A 15,438-nucleotide genomic window follows, 5' to 3' on the forward strand; every position below is an offset into this window, starting at 1 on the left:
GAAAAGACTTTATCATTAGTGGTATAAACCCCCATGTTTCATTTATGAGTAGGGACTTGCAGTTGTGAGCAAAAGTGTTTTCTCATTAAATTTTAATTATGATAAATGCTGTGGAACCACTCACCTCCTCTACTGTAACATCATCACACCACTGGAGATAGAGCTAGGAAAAGAAAGAAACACTTACTAGAACTTCCTAATAAAGGAGAATACAGAGACAATTATTTTTCACTAGAAGAATTTTCTTTTCTAAATTAGATTAAAATTTCCATTTCATTTGTTCTCTTAGACCTTTGATGTACAAAAGAAATTAAAACTGGAACGCAAAAGCCCAGTTCCTAGTCCTTACTTCAGCAGCACCAAAAGTAAGCTGAGACCAAAAGCCTGCTCCTGTTGCCCACACCACACCCAAGTCAAGGCACAGGTGACCAGCCCTCAGCTTCTCAGTCACCTGCATCTTCCCACTGCTTCTAACACCACTTCCACACCAGGACTGAGTCACCTGCACTGGCCACACAGCACAGAGGATCCCAGGCTCCCACCACGCATAGTGTGCACATGGGGACAGTGACAGCGGCGTGCCTGGCCAGCCAGGAGGTGCAGTAGGGCCCCAAGAACCACTGGTATTTTCTGGTCAGTTACTTCTACAGCTGTGTGACACACTTGACATAGGTGAGGGGAATCACACGTGGCTACAGGAACAGGTCAGCAAGCAATCCACAGTGTAAGAGCATTTATTCCTGTCTCCTTCACCTCAAAAGCTGATGACCTAATCTAAGAACAGTATTATTTCCACTACAGGGAAAAATCCTAAAGCTTTCTTGCCTACAGTCACTTTTGTAAGAGTGTGGAGTAACTAGGGTTTGGTGTACCTCTGCTGTCAAGAGCATATTATTGACCAATTCCATGTAGGCTTTCATCTCAGCTTTTTGAACTTCATCCAATCCATCACTGAGAGAATGACCCTAATGGGGAAAAGAAAAAAGACACACATGTAAGAATGGGTATTGGAATATTCCACAACATATGACCCAAGGACCTTTAACATCAATGAGCCTTGGCTCAGATCCTAATCTCTTACATAGTTCAGTAACAAATTACATATGAAATTTTTACATACAGCATCCTCTTTGATTAAAACCAAATCATCATAATGTAACTAATTTATAAGACATCTAAGCCAATCTACAAGAAATTTAGACAATTATCACTTATAGATGAAAACACTTTGAGTACACAACCTCCTGGTTAGTGCATCCCTATGGCAAGAAGTAAACACAAATTTACATCTGTGAAACAGATTCAACTTCTTAGTGAAAACACAGCATTTTTTAAAGTAGAGGGGAGGGCTGGGGGGTGGGAAAATAAAGACAAATTTGGATAGTATCTGACATTTCAGGATTTCAGACAGTCAGTTCTGGGCTTAAGACGTTTGAGACCCAGAGACAAAGCATGTAGAGAAACAGTCTCAGGAACTGGCACTGGTATGCAGCTATCCTGCATCGAATTTACTTGCAGATTTGAGGAAACGGCAAAGAAAAACATTTTCACCTCACAAACTCCTGTTTCACCATATCTTTCTTTTAAAACAGCACTAGATTCCTATATTGTTTTAGCCAATTCAGTAACATTCCAGAAAAGCACACTAATCAGTGCAATGCTAAGCAGTATTAACATTCACTTATGTTAAATTAAACTAAATTAATTTCATTAATTAACGAAAACAATGTATTATTACCTTGGCTTTTACAAACTGGACTATGGGCCCAAGTTCAGATACTACTTGATTTCCCACATGAATAAAGGGTACTTTGCCTGTAAAAGGAGAAATGTATTGTAGTAATGAGACAGAGGGCGATGGCGAGAGAGAAGGAAGAAATGCAAACCTTCTCTGAATTACCATTAAACCAGTATAAAGAAAGGAAACGAGGTGAGTAAAAGCAAGTAAAAACAGCAAAGGACTCCAGGAGTAAAGGCAAAAAGAATACATGTGATTCTTCCTACATTTAAAATTGAAGCAGTATCATTTTCCCTCTTGTGCTCCTTGTTTTTGGAAGAAGAAGGAAGCGTTCAGACCTAAATTACAACATTAGATGCCAGCAAGTGTGAGCATGAGGTGTGGGCAGCAGAGAAGCCATAGCATGTAACTGTCACCAGCCCTAGTCCTGCACATGCAAGATGTTCCTGTGTGCCTGGATGCAGCATTTCAAAGCTCTATTTACTAAAAAAATAATTAATATACCAGCATATTTTGCTGGGTTTTTACTCCTGCCAAGCAACTGTTGGTTTTGTGTATTTTTAAAATAGCCTCATTTCACTGCTTTAACCAAAAATATCAGTACCAGCAGCAGAACTCATATAGCTGGCAGACATATACTGACAGGCCCTTCCACGTGGCAGTCATCAGCCAGAGCCAGGTGATCAGTAAATATGGAGCTCCTCACAAAACAAAAATCTAGGACAGAGTGCGAGGGTCGCCAGACTTTGGTACCTTGCATTCGGTAACTCTTTCTGATCTTTAGGCAATATTCTGAAGCTGGCATCTGGGCATTTTTAGGCAGTCACCTCCAACAAAAATAGGCTGTGTACCTTTCTAATACTTAACTTTTTGGTGGTGGGTTTGGATTTTTTTCCAGACAGTCTCATAGATCTGAGGAAGACTGAAAATCACCTGTCACCCTTAATAATAACAATGCACCCTTTGGTCTCCTGTATCCTGGCCATCAACTCCCACATAGAGTAACAAAAGAGAACCTTTTTCCAGTACTGATTCGCTCCAGGAACAGAAAAATATAACGGCATTTCCTGGAACATTCCCTGGATGCAGAATAAAGCCACTTTTGGACACATATGTCTTTCTGAGTGAGGACATTTGATAGGTTTCCACCAGGCACTGAACTGTGTGAACAGTGTATACAGGTACTGTTACACATTGTGCCAATGTTACTTTGCATTTCACTGTTTTGATTGTTTGCAGAGGAGAAACTGCACTGGGGAGGAGGGGGAAAGGCAACCCACACACAGTAGCACTGCCCGCCTGTTATCAGCGAGACAAGGCCTAGTTGCCATGGTATCGAAATGGAGGTGTAACACAGTAATCTAAATGAAGGCCACACTTACCAGATGGGGACATGTACTCGGCGTTTGCCCTGCAAATCACCCGGATTGGCAGATTGCACATTTGCAGAAAGGCCTGGAAACAAAGAGTCGCATTTGAAAAGCATTAATACACCAGTGGCAAACAAATGTGGTGTTCTCAATACATCTGACTGTGTTAGCTGGTTCCTAGCACACGCTTATGAAGAATAGTTCCCTGCATACTGTTTTTAGGAAGAAAGAAGAAGGGTATGTAAAAGAAAAACAAAGGCATTTTAACTTCATTAGACAGCTGTTTATCATTGAAACACTGACTGGAATTCTTCTAATGCAGTTTCGTCCATTTTTACTGCTTTTTCAAGATGGCCAAAGAAGCAGTATCTGACAAACACAATTAATGCTGTGGCTGTACAAAATTGAGTGACATTTTGCCCCTTTTGAAAACCACAGTACTCATTTCTCCTGGCTAACGCTGGCTAGTCAAGGTAATGTTGTGTAACATGGCAAACACATATGGCACCTTCCCACATTACAATTACAATAGCTGCCAGAAATTTTGCTCTATGATACTGTCAAAGCACAAGTCTGGTTTGGGACAAAGTATTACTTTTAATTTATGGGAATCATGGAGAGCATAAGTGATCAATTTACCGTTTCCTTCTATCTGTGTTCTTAGATTCAAAGCTTTCTCAGAAGGATAACAATTTCTGTCAGCACCTGCCACTACCACAAAATCCATAGGCTGTTTCTGTTGAAATACCAAAATGTCAAGAAAAATATCTGCAGTTTGGACAGAACATGGCAAATAAGGAATCTCTTAATCTCTAGAGACTCTCACAACTCAGCTCAGTCCTATCATTCATTTTGTGTCTGCAATTAGACAGGTCACAATTCCAGATTCCAAAATTATTCTACTGCCTATCCATACAACACAACTTGAGGTAAAAAAGGCCTAGAGCAATAAGGCTCCCACCATGAAGAAAAATGCTGCTGTAACACAGCACTTTCTATACAAGCCTCCTCCCTGCTCTTCAGATTGCAAGATCTGGCAGTAAACCACGCTGTCACAGCTTTAGCTGCTAATAAAAGCAACCTAAACCTTAACATTTGCTCATCTCTGCACCAGATGAAACCTTAAGTCATGAACTAACTCTGTCATCAGCCCTGTTCCTAACTTTGTGGTTTCTGTAGTATCAAGGAAACAAAAATAACCCAAACAGCTCTCCTCCTCTCACCTGTGCTCTTCAAGGCCTTTATTTCCAAACTCTAAACCAATCCAGGGAAAAAAAGCCAAAAACGTTGGTCTTTTTCACACCAAACTGAAGAATTGAACAATCCATTACAATATTTGGCTCTTGCAGGTTTAGATGAACTGACTCAAATCCGAATCTCGATTTAAAGAAAGCAATTATGATCACAAACTGCTACACAAGACATTCATCACAGGTGACAAGAGCCCACCTCAGAATTTTGATGGCTCTACAAAATATATCAGAAACACAGAGTTCTGCATCTTTTGACTAAGCCAAACTATCTTAAAGCTCTGCTAGGGAGCCAATTACTGTACACACACATACAGACAAAGACATAGATAGATACATAAGGTAGTAGTCATGGTCAACGTCAGCCAAATAATTCAAGTCCTGCACTATTAAACAAGAAATTGGCCTCCAGAGCGTTTCATCAGAAACAGAATCTCTACTACTGCTTAAGGATGCAGCCATCACAAAGAAAATACAAGGCACTGACCACATTTCACAGCACATCACTTACCAAGTCTGTGCTCCCATCAGAATAAATCAAAAATTGAGTATCTTGCTACCTTGGCACCACAAACTCCACGCAAACAGTAAGAATACCCCAAGGACTAATTCTTCAGTAATTTAAGGCATTGGTCTGTTCCAGTCCTAGATTTCTTCCTTTTCCCACTGGCTCTGCAGGACCTGGCAATGTCCATGCTGCTCCAGCTGCTGTTACATGTATCATGCCTTCTACCCAAACTGGGGCTTCATATGCAACTTCTTCAGAAACAGTTAAGAGACAAGAACGCAGACTTTAGATCACACACATGCTCCTACACCACTGCTGGACACCAAAAATATACACCAACTCAACTGGCACACAGCCTTCATTCTTCTGAAAGCTCTACCAGTAGCTAACACCATATTCTCAACAGTGTTGTGCTGCAGTGGAACAGACGGCACCAAACAACAGCTCCAAAGAATTTCATCACTGGTCTAGGCTTGCTGAATTAATTTCTTTCACAGTAAGGCACTAAATTAACTCTGCAATTCTTCAGAGATGGATTTTGTAACTGCCATGTACTATTCAAGCTGCAAATTTAGGAGAGAAAGAAAGTCTGAACTGCACTGTAGTTAGGGCAACACATGAATAAGTGAAAAGTTTGCAAACGCAGAGACACATTTAAGCAACGGGAGGTGAATCAGAGAACTGTTTTTACTTATTCATTTCAACATATCAAAAATGAGACATGCCTGTAGAACACTTAGGAGTTGCTTCATATTACTGCCGACTGTATACTGTATTGTACATAGGCTCCTATGTAGCACAAGGTTCCTACAAAAAATAGTTTGTGACTCTGAAAATCTTTTCTGTTTAGTTTTCATCACATCTGACCTTTCTTTCTCTCTTCCTCTTCAATAAACATCCACCAACCAGGGAATATCAACTCTCATTACACTGGAGGGGAAATTCCACCTCAGTCTCTGGCCTAGTAGAAAGGAGATTGAGAATACGCTGACATTTTGTAATTTCAAAAATAAACTGGGTTCACATGCCTTTTTGAACTTTGTAAAGAAAAGGGGAAAGAGAAGGATGAACTAGATTTGAGCTCACTGTGGAAATAAATATTAACTGTATAAAAATGTTTGCTACTCTTCACAATAGAGCACAGATTCTAGTAATGTTAGAAATCATTTCGCCTACCCTCAGTTAAAAAAATCAAAATTAAAAAAAAATTTAAGAAGACCCTAAAGTAAACACCAAATCAAAAACCTGAGAAAACTTCCTTGGAATAGTCATCTTCAGTTCTGATGGGAGACCAGGACTGACACTGAGAAGAATGATTCAGGCTTCAAACTGGATAAACCCATCCAGTACTGAATTTACACATCAGTCTTCCTGCAAGGTTCTGAAACAGTGACCACTGACTACTGGAGCTGCCCCTTCAGCAGCTTCACAAAGCTTCTTCCAGCAACCCCTTACAGCAACCCCATGCCATGACCTGTTCCACTTTAGTCTTTGTCTATATGTAGGGTTGGCTTTAAGATGAGTGATGAAATAAACCTAAATATGTAATGTGGTACGTAATATTAATAGTATAAACTAAATATAATATAAAATCAACCTAAGAAAAGAATGTTTTAAAAACCCCTGCTGTTACATCTTTAAAAAGACAGAAGCTCAGGGAATAAAAAGACCAGTATGTCTGTCTATTATGAGATGTAACTTGTATCCAAAGCAGGAGCTGCTCAACTTTAAGTGCTCCTTACATAATGTTCTGCAGCAAAATAAATGAAAGGTCCATAGTATAAGACAAATTTCATCCTCATTGAATCTACACTGCTTAACTAATCATTAACCAGAGAAGTAGGCCAGTATCCACTTCTTGCTACAGTTTAAACTAATGATCCACTGGACACCCTTCAAGTCAATTAAAAAATTCATGTGAATCAGTAAAAGAAGACAGTATTATCCCAAATTAGGAGGGCTCAGCCTAAAAAATAAGCCTTGCAATTTGCATTACTATGAGTAACATCATTCTTTCATTGATGTAACTGACAGGCTTTGGAAATTATTAGCATTAACAAGACAGGTGGTTTTGACTTTTCAAGCACAGTGAATGCATTCCATATTTATGGAAATTAGAGTTTCTTTTATAAAAAAACATGGACAAGGATCATAACCAATGCATTCCTATAAATATCCACTGCCAGAAAATCTTGAAATTTTTTTCTGATGCATTCAACAAGATATGCTAGACATTAGACAATGACTGATGTTAGACAGTAAGTGCCATGAGCTATTACCAAAACAGTTGAAACTGGAACAGATCAAAGAAATCCTAGAGAGAGAATACAGGACAAAGCAGCAGCTTCTCTGAGTCTTTATCTCATTACACACTTCAGCCCAGAGATCAAGGGAGGATTTGTTACCTTTTTGACCACTCAAGCAGAATGTCAAGAACCAGCACATTTGGTGTGCAGATGGTATGAGACCACCATGGCTTCCAACTCTGATAAAAGATGCCACGGAACACTGATTACTTCAGCTCAGAACATCTTGTTTCCCTTTGGGTACCTCACATACACAGTTTGAGCAAGCAAGTTACCCTTGCTTTTCTTGTGAGAGAAATCTTTCTCTGTGAGCAAATGGGAGTGTGCTCAGCTCCTCTGAGTGCTTTTGGGTAAGAGATTGAAGGCCGAAACCACCCCAGTGCAGTTTTGCTGAGATTTATGAAGATATCTACACCCCTTCAAAGAGACAGAATCAAAAGCTGAGCAATCTGAAAGATCAAGGGCCCAGGCTTATTCTAGTACATCAGAGATTATTGTTAACATGATAAATTTGGCTGATCAACATAAAAGAAAAAGGACTGAAGGGGCCAACTGAATTCCAAGTAACACACAAGCTAGTCAATGACACCCTTGTGAAAATTCACCCAAAAATGGCAAGCAAGACAGTAACAGCAAAACTAGAAACAGGACATTTAACTGAGTACAGCCTGTCCTACCTCACAAAGATGCCTGTAGCTCCAAGTAACAGCATTAAATTTCCAACTCCCTTCTCCTCTGGGGAAAAAAAAAAAGTGTACTACCAAAGAACGAAGAGGGTGACACTACAGGCCTCAACTTGGATCTCCTCTAGCACTGGAAGAAAAAAGTGCATTCTTTCTTTGGATGAGGTTAATGTAAGAAACAGATAAAGGCGTTAAAAAATAAAGATCTAGCTTAATAGGGTCTGTCAGCTTCTCTCCCACATGTGCTCTCTGACTCTTTCCTGCAGTCTAACAGTCTCCTCTCTAACACTCTTCCAGCCTCTCTAGCAGTAGCATTACCTAAAACGCAGAAAGTGAAGGAAGAAATGTGAAAAATACATTTTTAGCAATGATACTTCTCTTTTTCCAGACTGAAACCATTGAGTCTACACTGCTGCTACTGCCCCTGTGCACCTTGTTTTTAATGGGAGACTTTAAACGTAGATAGACATGGAAGGTTTCTGCACATCTATGAGAAAGGTGTAAGAGGGAGGCAAACAGATGCAACCAGATTACTAATGTCTGTCCTTCCCTACCCTCCCAATATTTACTGTTACAGAGTAGGGAAGAAAGACAATTGTGGACAATGAATTTAAGAAAAGTATGGGGGAAGCCTCTCGGTGCCTTTCCTGCCCCACTGCACACTGATCCACACAGGACTATGGCTTGTACTGCACTGCCTTATTCTGACAGAGAACAGAGTGAGCCACTCTGTTTTCAAAATCAGGTGGAGCAAACAAGTTTGTATTTTTGCTGTGAGAGAACAAGGTCTTGGTAACTATGTGAACAGGGCTGATAGGAAGCTTTGAGGTGACACTTGTTACAAAATTAATCAAATATCTTATGCCTATCATTCATTTCAATCATGGCAGGTGACACCTCCTACCAGAATTACAGAGAATATTTACAACAGCATTGCTTACAGGACACAATCCATGTAAGGCTTGCTTCTTCTTATAGCCCACCCAATTTAAAACTCAAAATTTAAGTAGGGCGTTGGATTTCAATTATCTAAAAAAACAATCAGAGCAATCACCTTTGTGCCAATTTGGCATAGTTCAAAAGCCCAGAGCCCAAAAACTACAGCCAGACACAGGACAACTCACCCCAGCCTGCCCTTCCTCCTCCCTCCCCACTCTCCTCTTCTCACATGAGTGACATTCTCATCTCTGCTGCTGCCACCCCCGGAACAATGCAAGAAAGGGGTGCCATTGTGTCTTCCTCTGATGACAAGGATGGAAAGTGACTGCATGAAATACAATGGGAAGGCATAGGAGAAGGGACAGAGGAATTTTTTATTTATTCCCTGAGTTAATTGGTTTAGGTGTGATTTTTGCTCTTGCTCTCCCCCTTCCTCTTTGCCCTAACCAGCTAAGGACACCATCAGTTGGACACACAACATGCATGGGGCACCAAATCACCCTGTCAGAGCTCCATCACAATGCTCTCCTCTTCCCCTTCAGTTTCCTCCCAGAAAAACACACATGAGCAAACACACACCCATTAAAAATTAGTTACAACTTGCAGTAAATCATATCCAGATTGCAATTTCTGAGATCAGAGGCAAAAATGAAATTACTTATGCCAAGACTCAAATAGTTCACAGTTTACGTCGCCACATGAGGAACACTATTTTCAGATGGCACAGTCCAAGATTCATTTGAAGAAGATATATTCATGATTAGTTTTCAATAAAGAATGAGCCATTCCAAGCCATCTCTTATTCAGCAGCACTTCTAAAGGCACTCACACAACATGCTGCTAGGAAGAAAGAGTGAAATTTTCTCTTTTCATTTTTATGTTATTTCATGAGCATACAATGGACAGTATGTGATGACAACCAAAGAGTTATTCTCTACTTTATTGCAGGAACACATTTTAAAATTAAAACCCATGAGCAAATCTACAGAATAATTCAGTTTTCATATCAAACAGCTGCAGTCCCTGTAACTGAAATAGTGTGTCTAAGGTTATAAATGAAAACTGTTCAGTATCATTGCTTGAGTGACAGATTAAATTCCTAATCCAGTTATGGTAATGGCCACATGTGTAGTTTAACATAAATTAAGATCTTAATTATATTTGTGACTATTTTAAACAAAATAACAAATTCCTCTGTACCTGTGAATGTAATTTATAGCAAAGCCACGTTCATTCTCCAAAACAATCTATTTTATACTGCATCATGGCACTGCTCTAATGGTATAATGTAATTCTTGCTGTAGAATGTAGAAAGAGGAGATTCTCTGGTAGCACAGAGGTTTTGAAGATAAATGAAGATTCTATTCATTCAGAGGTAATTTCATCTTAGAACTATATGAAAGATGTTTCACTCACAAACAGTACCTGTACAGCTTGGGATTTAAGCGTGTTTTCAGCAACAACACAATGCTGCTAGATTGATTATGTTGATACTGCATTTCTCATCATGAAGAATTCTAGCTTTTATTCTCTTTAAAAAAAAAGGGATTGGCACATTTTCATTTCAGTACCAAGCTTTTGTTTAAGACTCAGCAACAAGTTCAAATTTCTGCTAATGTTTTGTCTAGAGAAAAACCAAACCACAATTCATACACACACACAGAGAAAAAAAATCACAAATCTGTCAAGGGCAATTAATCATGTATGATTTACACATTTATTTGATTACTTGTTGAAGTAAATAAGGAATTGGTCTGTGTAGCACGATTTTAAATTGCCCAAACTTCCTTCTGTCATTCAGGACTAAGAACAGACAATTCTAGAAGCACTTCCCTGGAATATGTTAAGACCACTTCCAAGCACACCGACTGCACGAGCAATTAATACCTATCTTAACAAAATGAGCTGCAGGCTCTCTAACCTCACAACAGCTGTTAGAATTTCCATATTTCTGAACATTTTAGACAGCCTTTTGAGCAAGACTATGAGACTAACTGCATAAAGATTCCAGAAGAACCTATCATAAAAGAGGCAGTCTCAACATCCACATTCCTCTTCCTGACAAGTTGGAACAGTGCAGGAGATGCTCTGAGCTGCCATTTGAGGCAAGAGGCCTGGCAGAGTGCAGCTGAATTAACCCCCTCCCTCCTACTTGGCCACACTACTTGCACCCAGGCACTAAACACAATGGCTTTACCTGCACCAGACATCAATAAGGAGACAGAGCCTGGACAGGCCCTCTGCTTCAAACTGAAATATACTCTCCTATGGTAATTTGGTTTTAATCTACTTCTAACTCCACTTTCCCCTCCTTAAAGTGGTGGCATTGTTTTGTTATTGAGATATATTTGTGTATTGGTTTTGGTGGCTTATTTTACTTTGATAAGCCTGATAAGCAGGAATGCTGTATAATGGTAGCACTACAATAAATACATGGAGAATGGTTTTAACACTGAGTCATGTTACCCAGGAGGTGTGTTTTCATTAACATTGATGGGAAGAGGGCTGAGTGTCTCACAAGAACAGAGACTTCATTCTGTTACAATCTCCTTTCGATAACTGGATAATATTACTGATTCATATTTTCCCCTGATTTTAATTAATCTGCAGTGAAAATAAAATTTCATTCAATATCAAGGCTTTGCAGCCCAAGATCAAATGGACTTGGCTGTATAATACACCACTTCAAGTTAACAAACAAGGAGTGCAAACACCAAGAGGTACCAGAGATAATGTACTTGCTACTTGAAGTTATGTAGTATTTTCAGAAAATACAAAGAATCTGAACCCAGTAAAAAACAAAGAATTTGTTAAATTAGTCTGTTTCCAAAATAAACAATGAGCAAAAGAGGAATTAAAAAACAAAGAAACAAACAAAAATAAATAATGCTACCAGAATTAACAGAGAAGTTCCACAAGATGAGAAGGATTTTTTTGTTTGGTTGGCTTTTAACTACTAAAGGCACCAGCACAGTTACTCAGCAATTCCCAGAAGACTCTGTCATCCCTTATCTCATCTGACATGTGGCTTTTAAGAGTGCAGATTTTATTGCACAATGAGAAGTTTTAAGTCTAATCATTATTAAAACAGCAAGACTCAACCAACTTCCTGTATTCAACCTGCAGCCCTCTGTACTCATTAATTACATCTTCAGTTAGAGTAGCTTGCTCTGCTGTCTGCTTGATCTGCTCCGTTAACAAGAAGTACATGAAATGCCATCTGTGTTGCAGGGTTGGCAACTTTAAAACAGTCAGTTTTTACTCTGACTAATTACTTGCTATGGCACTGGATTGTATGCATTATTTTATGTGTAGATATCAGCATGTACGCCCCTCAGAGACCACCTTTACAAAGAGGTGCTACAAGGGTATTTTATAAAATAGCTAAAAGACTGGCTGCAGCACATTCAGTCTTGCTGTTAAACCATATTTCTTAAAGATTTGATGGTGACTGATTCCACATGCTCTTTTGACTCGAATTTATGATGTTTTCACCAGACGGAAGTTCAACAACCACAAACAAACTATCTGCTCTGGTGATATTGGTGTGCCCCAAATCAGTAGCAGGGGGAAGAAGAACGACAGTAGTAGGAAAAAAAGTCCCAGGTACCAGTTCCTATTTCTCCCCCTACCCCTCACTCCCAAATTTTCCTTTGAGAAAGACATATATCCCCCAACTCCTACCACCCCCTTAAATAAAAAAAAGAAACCAATAAACAAACAGGCTCTCATCAAAATAAAAAGCAAATTCCTTATGCAAAATACACTGATGTATTTAAACCTCTCTGATCACTACATATCCTATTATCATTTCAAAATGGATCAAAGACACCAAGAATAGTTATTCTTTCACTGTCGCAACCATGTTATACAGATTCTTAAAAATTGATACAATTCCCCAATACAGAATTATTTTATGAAGTTTAAGATCAGATATCTACCAGAGCCATATTTATAGTCATGGCTACTATCAGCTGTCCAGCTAGAGAATATTGAAGAAAAACAGGATTTTTAATATATTATAGTTAATTTATCATCTAAGTGACATGTGTAGGATAACAACATACTAGAAACAGTAAAGAAAAATGATGCATTAGAAAAGGAAATTTTAGGGTTATTTTGTTGGTGAATTGGGGGGGGGGTGTGTTTTAAATACAAGCCACACATACGGGTATCATTAGATGCGAAGAAAATTCATGAGAACCCCCAAAAATACAGTTGCTCGGGTAAAAAGGAACACTGAGATCAAATAAGCAACAGAAAAAATATTACTGTGAAGCACAATATAAAACATATTACTCAAACAAATAAACACTGTCTCATTTATTAGGTGTATCAGAGATGATTCCTCTTTCCAGCAAAGGATAAAGCTGTCTTCTTGCTGTGATCATATTTACTCTTACAACTATCTCCTAGAGTGCCAGACTGAAGGAAAAAAGTTAAGAGATCCTGCAAGTAGCTACCATGATCAAATGATCCTAATCTTTTTACCGGTAACATCAGTTACAATCTCCAAGTGTCCCATTTTTGGTAAATGAGATGGGACCTCTTTGGACAGCTCTTAAAGACTGCTTGCTGAAGCTTCTCTGAGCTAGTCCACACACAAAAAGCAAGAAGCAGGAGAACACTGCAACTCCCTGCTAAGCGAGGCAGCCACAAAATTGCTTTGAAGGACAAGAACCTTACAGACATCCTGCTCCCCACCACTCTGACAGCTAGGCCTTTGCTACTAATGGGGAAAACGTCCCCTTGAGATTTGGGGTTACTGAACCTAACAGGTTAATGGAGATTACATGGACTTCACAGCCACAGAGGTGCTATTAAGTCAATTAGAGGTGCAAGTTTGTCAATTATATGGACTATTTCTAAAAACCACATTGGAGCTCCAGTCTGAACACAATGATGAAATTGAAAAAAAACCTACCAGAGACATAGAAAGAGGTGATGCTCCCAGCATGAAGCAAACATGCCCTGAGTTTGGGGCAGTATCAGTTACGAGAATTAAATGACTGGAAAATATGCAAGATGCTACAAGACAAACATGCATAGCAAGTGACAAAAGTTTATGAACCATGCACAGTTCCCAGAGCAGGCAGGCAAACAGATACTGTACATCCAACATAAACATGAATACAAGGAGCAGCACTCTACATAAGACTTTCAAAATCTTCAAATCCTTTAGGCTCTGACACTTCATTAACAGTGTAAAGCAAATCAGAGGCAGGAAATAAGTCATTGGTTTTGGCAGAAATAATTCTTATATTAATCTTTTAGCTAAATACAGTTGTGTTAGCTAGATAATAATTCAATAAATAAAACTGCATTAACATCTTTAGTTTAGAAAATATGATATTTTACCTGAACAGCAAGGGAAGATGCATTATCAGAAAGCAAAATTTGTTCCTCTGTTGAAAGAAAAAATAAAGAAGAAGCAAAAAATAAACCACACAATTACAAAAAACCAGTGCACTTTTAGCGACTGACCTGTAACTGTAAACCATTCTGGGTTGTATTTCTTATGCATAAAACAAGGAGAACATATATAATTATTATGCAGCTGGACTAGAAAATCTATGATGCAAATATTAAAAAACAGAAAAAAAACCCCACTATTTTTTCTCCTGCAAATGCAATTGCACTTATCATATATTATCACCAATGTTCAATAAAAAAAAACACTACAAGAAAAAAAAAAAAAAACAAGTGCCTGACTTTTATGCCAATTACTCTCCTCCTAATCAAAGTTAAATAAAATCGCATCTCCATACCTCCTCTGGCTAAAAAGTAAAAGTATTCAGAAACCTATAAAAGCAGCTTGCAGCTAATATTGCACACTGTGTCTAGGTCTGTCACACAAAAGAAAGATGACAAGTTCACTGCAATAAAAATTCCATGCTTAGAAGACTAGAGCTGCTACCTATTAGTCTTCATTACTTTGCAGTCTTCTGACAACTGTAGCAGGCTGCTGAGCCCCAAATGGGGGCCATAATGTGATCTGATGATATATGAAGAGCTGCTAAAGGGAGAGTGAACCATCCTAGCCTATACATTTTAACAGTTCCTTTTTACTGAGAGCCCACTTTACCACAAGACTTCAAAAATCTGCTGCCTCAGCTATTGGTGCAGTAAATCTGCCAACTGTGCCTGCAACCACATCATTTTACACTGGCTACAGCAGCCAATATAATGAGTCAATAATAAAGCAAGGACCTTATAGGCCATGAATAGTTGGTTTATATTGGCAGATGCAAGTATAACTAAAACCTCTGACCAAACAAAAAACACAAAGGACTATTTTAACAGTTTCTGTGCTTCCTTGCAGTTAATTATCTTAGTGTATATTTAATGTGTTCTCTAAAAATAAAGTAATTATTAATTGCCAAAACCAGTGTACCTACCCTTCAGTTGCTGATACAACGCAGCATTTTCAGGCCAAGGCTCTGCGGCTGTGGAAAGAGAAGACATTAATTAAGCAAGGTGAATATCAATGAGCTTGCAAATGCTAACTGAACACGAATGTTACCCAGAGCAAGAGTTTAGACTGCAAAGATGCTGATGCAATATTTAACCTGCCCTAAAAATGTCCCACTGACACTCTCTGCTCCTGTACTTCTCTCCTGCTCACAGGGGGACATCACAGAGAA

At 38.9% G+C, this 15,438-nt stretch overlaps 1 protein-coding gene across 1 annotated transcript in view; it reads right to left on the reverse strand.

The window, feature by feature from the left end:
• The window catches only part of MTX2 (metaxin 2), a 31,697-nt gene that overhangs the window by 3,566 nt on the left and 12,693 nt on the right, over window positions 1–15,438 (reverse strand). The window contains exons 2-7 of the mRNA XM_066189873.1: window positions 15,193–15,240; window positions 14,153–14,199; window positions 3,121–3,193; window positions 1,739–1,815; window positions 873–965; window positions 125–163 (exon numbers count right to left, since the gene is read on the reverse strand). Coding sequence (XP_066045970.1) covers window positions 125–163; window positions 873–965; window positions 1,739–1,815; window positions 3,121–3,193; window positions 14,153–14,199; window positions 15,193–15,240 — 377 coding nt within the window. The remainder of the gene's footprint in view (window positions 1–124; window positions 164–872; window positions 966–1,738; window positions 1,816–3,120; window positions 3,194–14,152; window positions 14,200–15,192; window positions 15,241–15,438) is intronic.

Source organism: Chamaea fasciata, unplaced genomic scaffold (genome assembly GCF_029207755.1).
Source record: "Chamaea fasciata isolate MVZ Bird 193981 ecotype frontalis unplaced genomic scaffold, bChaFas1.0.hap1 SCAF_8, whole genome shotgun sequence".
Lineage (NCBI taxonomy): Eukaryota > Metazoa > Chordata > Aves > Passeriformes > Sylviidae > Chamaea > Chamaea fasciata.